Consider the following 8,410-nt stretch of genomic DNA (forward strand, 5'->3'; position numbering starts at 1 on the left):
CGGTTGCATATGACTGAATTTAAATTTAATTTCTATATCATTAATCCCAGACGGGACACTTTGGGGTTGAGTGATCTCTCATATTTTTTCTTGATGTTATTCAATACAATTACACAGGAACAGACTGACAGGAACATAGTAACGGTACGCAGTCCGACAATGAGGTGAGAGGGGCTGTGAAGAGAGTGGTCTGTTATAGGCCTACCAGTATCTCTGTACTGTTCAACCCCTAGCACCATCTTGATTGTCAAACACCATGGTTTCCTGCGTTCTGGTGAATTTTTCTTTGATAATGTAAAGAGAAACATAATCAGTTCCGACGCCATGTCACAGCCTATTCCACCGGCCACCATCATCATTGTGACCATACACTCTCACAGAAACTGCATGGATCCATGTCTTGGAGATGTTCACTCAGTACTTTATAAACAATACCGGCATGTTTCACAAGTTCACTTTAATACTTTGAATTGTGTGTTTTATCGTTCATTGTCATAGCAGAGTGGAAGGAGCAGGAAGAGTAAGCATTTCACTGCTGGTTATGCGTGTTATAAATGCACTTTGGATGTCTTAGTTCCGAGGCCCACCGCGAGAGGCGCTGCGGCGACCGGCAGCTCAGCCCCTCGACGCTCTTCTTCTGTGTTTCTTTGATTTCCGTTTTACTGGGCTGTGAAGCTAACGGTGTTAGCATCATACAACATCCGCTGAACCCGACCAAACACTGCCGTGCTCCAGGTAAACAACTTATCCTTTCACAGCTTCCAATTATAATTTATTAATGTCGGATGTAAAGCCGAGCATTGACCCTCCATGTTGGCGTCTGTCTGTCTGTTTGAGCTGTTTAAATGTAAACGTGTAGAGCTAACACTGGCGGCTACAACGAGAAACACTTGTGTTAAAGAGCTACGAAGCTAAGCTAGCGTGAGCTGCTGTTCCGCTGAGGCTGATGCTGAACAGCGACTATGCTCGCTGAGATAGCTGATAGGCTAACTGTGATGGGTGCCTGATTATCAAAGATAACTTGGTTCGTATGAGTTCCTAGTTATTGATTATAAAGTTATTATTGATTATTGATATTGATTATGATTCCTGTTCATTGTGATCTCAGTTCCCGCCATGCTGATGTCAGGTGTTGTGTTCAGCTGCTGATGCTGAACTTAATAATACTGGGTTCATATTGCCTCCTGTGTCCGATACTTGCCCACATCTGGCTGCTTCAAGTCCACATCTGGCCCACAAATGCTTACTTTGTGTCCGATACATGCCTACATTGTGTCAGATACATGCCTACATTGTGTCAGATACATGCCTACATTGTGTCTGATACATGCCTACATTGTGTCAGATACATTTCCCACATTGTGTTTGATTAATGGCCACATCTGTCTAATTTCAACAGCAATACTTAACTATGTCTTATGTTCTAATTCTAAGACAATAAAACTGAGACACTACTAAACTCTCTAGCCCTGTCTTGACAATTTCCACACCAACCAAAGAGTCAATATTCAATTTGACCATATTTATCTGAACTACCCCACAACGACAGAATCGAACAAGTCTCTTAGGTCGCAATCCTGTACTTTGTTTTCTTACATTATTAGAAGTTTTTTAGGTAGTACTGTTTTTATATTTTAATTATTTAACATTTCTATACTACTGACTTTTTATTCCTTTGTAAATTCTCCTTGATTACTTTGAAAAGGGCTGAATGTATAAAAACAAAACATGTATTACAAGTGTACAGAGACTTCGGAGTGTACTAATAACAACGTGTTTATTAGTTCAGAGCTTTGGGATTGTAATAGCCGTATAATGTAGCTTTAGTAAAAACAGCCCTTCCATGGAGACGCTGGTTAACAGCTTTCTCCCTCTGTTCTTCTGAATCCTCCAGAGCGCACATCTTTCAGACCTGAGACCTCGACTCCTGCCGCCCCCCCCTCTAGACCTAGAGCCCCCGACCGCCCCCCCCCCCCCCCTCTCAGACCTAGACCCCTCCCACCGTGTCTGAGGCCCCTCCCCCTCCCAGCGTCGCCGACATGCCCGCCGCCCTGGCGGACTCGTCCCAGATCATCTGCGAGGTCTGGGCCAACAACGTGGACGAGGAGATGCACAAGATCCGACACATCATCCAGAGCTTCAACTTCATCGCCATGGTAACGTCCCCCCTCTCCTCCCCAGAGGCACGCGGTCCAGGTCGTTCATCTGTGGAGTCCACCGCTCACAACCCGCCCCCTCCTAACCCTTCAGGTGGAGGGAGCTGAGGGGGCGGGGGTGATGGTGTTAGGAGGTGATGGTGTTAGGAGGGGAGGTGATGGGATGGTGTTAGGAGGGGAGGTGATGGTGATCATGCTGAATAACTTTTTTTCCTGTAAATCTCTCTGGGCTAAAATATGAGTCTTCTCATCGGGCATTTGAACATAAAGGAGAAATAAAAACTTTTGGGCGGCCTGTCAAACCCAGGCAGCCGGCAGCACTTTGCTCCAGGTTAGGGTTAGGGTCAACAAACGAGACTCAACAGAGTGAGGGCCAACTTGTTGAGTGTGTTCCAACTAGGGCTGAATGATTTGGGGAAATAATGTAATTGCGATTATTTAGATTTATTAAGGTCCTCATGTTCTGAATTATTCACTAAAAAAGTAATAAATAATTCTCAAGTATGACCAACATTGAAAGCAGTGAGTCAACACATAAACTGCTCTTTCCTTTAGGCCAGGCCGATGTGTTGAGATAATTGATATTATAACATCTTTATTCAACTATTGAATTGCAAGAGAAAAATAAATATAAATCTTACCGATCGTCGGTAACGGTAACATCACAAAATATTATTATTATTTATTTTTTACGCGCAGCCTTTTTTGAGATTTGCATATCGCGTTCTATTACATCAGGTTTTTGACTTGAATTTCACGAATCGTTCAGCCCTAGTTCCAGCCATGATCAGAAGGTCATCCTAACCACCCCCCCCCCCCCCGTCTCCAGGACACAGAGTTCCCGGGCGTGGTGGTGCGGCCCATCGGAGAGTTCCGGAGCACGGTGGACTACCAGTACCAGCTGCTGCGCTGCAACGTGGACCTGCTGAAGATCATCCAGCTGGGCCTCAGCTTCATGAACGAGGACGGAGACTACCCCGCCGGGACCACCACCTGGCAGTTCAACTTCAAGTTCAACCTCACGTACGTTCACCCGGAGACCTGGGTCCTTATAGCACACCTAGACCTGACGTCATTCACCTGTGAACGCCTGGAGACCTGCTCCTTGTAGCGCAACTAGAGCTGACCTCATTCACCTGGAAACCCCTGTATGCCTGCTCCTTGTAGCGTTACTAGAGCTGACCTCATTCACCTGTAGACCTGCTCCTTGTAACATAACTAGCCTGCAAGTGAGTGGTCAGTAGACTCATTCACGTCATTCACCTGTAGACATGCTCCTTGTAGCGTAACTTGACCAGAGGTCATTCACCTGTAAACACCTGTAGACCTGCTCCTTGAAGCGTTACTAGCCTGCAGGTGGGCAGTCAGTAGACTTAGGCTGAATCCGAATACTCATACTTGACTGCTATATAGTATGCATTTTGTAGTACGCCACAAATATAGCGCGTCCGAATGCTCAGTACGCATTGTGTAGTACGGAAAACGTTTCCGAATGCGTACTACCGCCACAGTAAACGACAGAGTTCACTACGCTATCCCACAATGCAACCGGAGTCTGGTAACGAACGAAGAAGAGATGGCTGACCCGACCCCACCAGAAAGACGTTGTAGAAAGCGAAAAAGAGAGACATTAAAAAGAGTAAAATAGTAATTAAGTAAAAAGAGACATTTTATTTAATAGCAACGATGACAAGACGGAAAACGGGTAACTTATCAAGGTAATTTTGCCGGCATCTGAGGGGAGATACGTCATCTCCAAACATCCGGTGGAGTTTCGGCGGTGTTCAGAAGCGTTCAGAGGCGTTCTACGCATAGCTGTGGACCGTACTAAACTGTCAAGTGTGGTACGGTCAAGTAGTAGACACTGAACAGAAATAGTATGTACTAAGTATTCGGATTCAGCCTAAGACACTGTCCCTCTTGGGACCTCCAGGTGAGCGGTCAGTAGACTCACACACTGTCCCTCTAGGGACCTCCAGGTGAGAGGTCAGTAGACTCACACACTGTCCCTCTTGGGACCTCCAGGTGAGCGGTCAGTAGACTCACACACTGTCCCTCTAGGGACCTCCAGGTGAGAGGTCAGTAGACTCACACACTGTCCCTCTAGGGACCTCCAGGTGAGAGGTCAGTAGACTCACACACTGTCCCTCTAGGGACCTCCAGGTGAGCGGTCAGTAGACTCACACACTGTCCCTCTAGGGACCTCCAGGTGAGCGGTCAGTAGACTCACACACTGTCCCTCTTGTCTCTCTAGGGAGGACATGTACTCCCAGGACTCCATCGACCTGCTCCAGAACTCCGGCCTCCAGTTCAAGAAGCACGAGGAGGACGGCATCGACACGCTGTACTTCGCCGAGCTGCTGATGACCTCTGGCCTCGTGCTGTGTGAAAACGTCAAGTGGCTGTCCTTCCACAGGTAGCCACGCTGTACAGACGGGTTCTAAACCTGCACACAAGTTACACACCTGCAACGGTGGCTGAGGAGGTAGGACGGGTGGACCCATGGACCCTAACTGCTGCCGACGAGCTGGCTGTCGCCTTGCGTGGTTGACTCCGCCGTCGGTGTGTGAATGTGTTATGAATGGGTGAATGTTGGGCAATAATTGTAACGCGCGTTGAGTAGCCACTGGTTAGGAAGGGGCTATGTTAATACTGTACATTTAACAAATACATTCACCTCAAACATGGGATGCACACTAGAGAACACCCCTCAGGTCCTCGGATACACACTAGTAAACACACACTAGTGAACACCCCTCAGATATACTCACTAGTAAACACACACTAGTGAACACCCCTCAGATATACACACTAGTAAACACACACTAGTGAACACCCCTCACATTCCATTTATATTCATATATGAGGTCATGTGGTGATGTCATGGTGTTAATGTGATGATGTCATGGTGTTAATGTGATGATGTCATGAATTGAAGGTATAAGGTCATGGTATGATAATGTCGTGGTGTATATATGACGTTCTGTGAGATGTCAGTATTTACGTATGATGCCGTGTGTGACGTCACGGTGTTTAACGTATGATGTCATGTGTGTGATGTCATGGTGCTAACGTGTGTGTGTGTGTGTGTGTGTGTGTGTGTGTGTGTGTGTGTGTGTGTGTGTGTGTGTGTGTGTGTGTGTGTGTGTGTGTGTGTGTGTGTGTGTGTGTGTGTGTGTGTGTGTGTGTGTGATGTCAGCGGCTATGACTTCGGCTACCTGGTGAAGCTGCTGACGGACGCCCGGCTCCCGGAGGAGGAACACGACTTCTTCCAGATCCTCAACCTCTTCTTCCCGGCCATCTACGACGTCAAGTACCTGATGAAGAGTTGTAAGAACCTCAAGGTACAGAGGGAGGGTACCGAGCCTTTGTTGGTTTAATCTTCAAAGAGGATAGAGTGAGTGAAGGGTTGTGTTTCCTGTGGCAGGGGGGACTGCAGGAAGTGGCCGACCAGCTGGAGCTGAAGAGGATTGGTCGACAGCATCAGGCCGGCTCTGACTCTCTGCTCACGGGAATGGCCTTCTTCAGGATGAAGGAGGTACTGCAACCCACTCAATACTAGAACTACTGTTACTGCTAATAGTACTGCTGTTACTGCTGAATACCTTCTAGAGGATGAAGAGGGTACTGCAACCCCATCAATACTAGAACTACGATTATTGCTACTACTACTAGTACAACTACTAGTACCTTCTTCAGGATGAGGGAGTTACTGCAACACTATCAATACTAAAACTACTACTGTTACTGCTGTATACCTTCCCAAGGATGAAGGAGGTAATGCAGTACTATCAATACTCAATCTACTACTACTACCACTACTACTCCTACTACCTTCTCAAGGATGAAGGAGGTTCTGCACTACTGTTAATACCTTACTGCAGTACCTCCTTCAGGATGAAGGAGGTACTGCAGTACTGTTAATACCTTACTGCAGTACCTCCTTCAGGATGAAGGAGGTACTGCAGTAAGGTATTAACAGTACTGCAGTACCTCCTTCAGGATGAAGGAGGTACTGAGGCACAGTACTCTACCTCCTTCATCCTGAAGGGGCACGCCCAGAGCCGTGCTCTCTGATAGGCCGACGCTAACCCCTCTGCCCCCTCCCCAGCTCTTCTTCGAGGACAACATCGACGACGCCAAGTACTGCGGGAGGCTGTACGGCCTGGGCTCGGGCTTCGGCCAGCCTCAGAACGGGCTCTCCAGCTCCGCCCAGGACCAGGACTCCAACAGCAAGCACTGAGCCTCCAGCAGTGGGACACTCGTTTTAACCAGCACCCCCCCCCCCCCCCCCCCCGACCGTAGGACCAGCCCCCCCACCACCACCACCACCGCCGCCGCCGCCGCCTCCACCAGCAAACCACTGGACCGGACCCCCTTGGCTTTTACTGGTTTTATACGACCTATATTCCCAATGTATGGTCCGACTGGCTATATGTCTCTCTCCCCCCCCCCCCCCCCCCCCTGATGTATGGTTTGACTGGCTATATGGTCTGAATTCAGAACGCCTTTTTAAAAATATTTTTTTTATGGCTGCAAGACTCCTTCAGTGGGACCAAGATGGTGGTGAGAAGCCTTCTCTATCTCTGAACCGTCGTCACAGAGCCCCCCACCCCCACCCCCCCGCCGCCCCGCTCTGTGGTGGCAGCCATGGACGGACTGTGTTTAAAGTTGTGCTGGGAAGCGCTAGGCACATGAAATTTGCTCCATTTTTGACAGCAGAAACACAGGTTTTAGCCTCGCTCCCCGTTGAGAAGGTCTTTTAAAGTTGGTGGGTTTTTAAGGCGTCCCCCTGGGTCTCCAGTCTGATGTTCTGTACATTTGCTTCTCTTCCAACGATTCACTGCAGATGGGCTGTGGTTCTTTTTGTTTTTATGTCATACATTGTTTTAAACAGTTGTACATTAAATTGTTTTCTATTTTGAATGTAAAAGCTACCGTTCATTGGGCTTCATAATACGTACTTTGCTATAAGGATGGTCCTTCATAAGAAGAACCTTCCTATAGAGATGGTGCTTCATAAGAAGAACCCTCCTATAGAGATGGTCCTTCATAAGAAGAACTCTACTATAGAGATGGTGCTTCATAAGAAGAACCCTCCTATAGAGATGGTGCTTCATAAGAAGAACCCTCCTATAGAGATGGTCCTTCATAAGAAGAACCTTCCTATAGAGATGGTGCTTCATAAGAAGAACCTTCCTATAGAGATGGTGCTTCATAAGAACCTTCCTATAGAGATGGTCCTTCATAAGAAGAACCTTCCTATAGAGATGGTGCTTCATAAGAAGAACCCTCCTATAGAGATGGTGCTTCATAAGAAGAACCCTCCTATAGAGATGGTGCTTCATAAGAAGAACCCTCCTATAGAGATGGTGCTTCATAAGAACCTTCCTATTGAGATGGTGCTTCATAAGAACCTTCCTATTGAGATGGTCCTTCATAAGAAGAACCTTCCTATAGAGATGGTGCTTCATAAGAAGAACCTTCCTATAGAGATGGTGCTTCATAAGAAGAACCTTCCTATAGAGATGGTGCTTCATAAGAACCCTCCTATAGAGATGGTGCTTCATAAGAACCCTCCTATAGAGATGGTGCTTCATAAGAACCCTCCTATAGAGATGGTGCTTCATAAAGGCCTGATTCCACCGGAGGCGTACGCGCCGCGGGACGGCTGCGCCGCGGTCACCGCTGCTGATCGCTTCCACTCTAATCAATGAGACCATTTCCACCGGGCGCGCCGCGGAACGTTTCAGCAGCGTCCCAGGAGCGGCGTGCCGCGCCGCGGCGCTATCTTTCCGTCCAATTCTATTTTTGCCGCGAGCCGCTGCTAAACCGCGTCAATTTCGACAGAGCAGGTCGAGCCGGGCAGGAAGTGAAAAGTAAAAGCCATAGAGCATCCGGTCAATTTTCAAAATAAAACACAATACTCCTGTAGCTCATGTAACTTCACATCAACATTATTACGTCATGACCGGTGGGCCGCTGCGCCTGTACGATGAGGTGAGCCACTTGAACATGGGTTTTTTTCCGATGAAACCTTTAGTTGGGCTCAGCATCAGGTCTCCGTCAGCAGCATGGCAGAGGTCGCCCGTTCCGGGGACTACATACTCACACCCCGATTCCAACACTGTTGTGTTGTGCGGGCCCCTCTTGACAATGTGCACCCGGGACTGATGGCTTGGGTTAAAACGAGGAACCTTCTCCCCGCAGAGGGTTATCTCACGGCGACCATAGTCCAGCTGGGCACTTGTCTG

General features: G+C 47.9%; 1 protein-coding gene across 1 annotated transcript; it reads left to right on the forward strand.

Annotated features, from left to right (window-relative positions):
* Positions 1-1,960: 1,960 nt before the first annotated feature.
* cnot8 (CCR4-NOT transcription complex, subunit 8) lies at positions 1,961-7,089 on the forward strand. Its single transcript, XM_060057616.1, has 6 exons — positions 1,961-2,156; positions 2,986-3,179; positions 4,411-4,572; positions 5,356-5,500; positions 5,584-5,694; positions 6,268-7,089. Exons 1-6 carry the CDS (start codon positions 2,040-2,042, stop codon positions 6,397-6,399), a joined length of 861 nt encoding a protein of 286 aa, XP_059913599.1. The 5' UTR covers positions 1,961-2,039; the 3' UTR covers positions 6,400-7,089.
* The last annotated feature ends 1,321 nt before the right edge of the window (positions 7,090-8,410 follow it).

The sequence above is a fragment of the Gadus macrocephalus genome, chromosome 7 (genome assembly GCF_031168955.1).
Source record: "Gadus macrocephalus chromosome 7, ASM3116895v1".
NCBI classification, from domain to species: domain Eukaryota; kingdom Metazoa; phylum Chordata; class Actinopteri; order Gadiformes; family Gadidae; genus Gadus; species Gadus macrocephalus.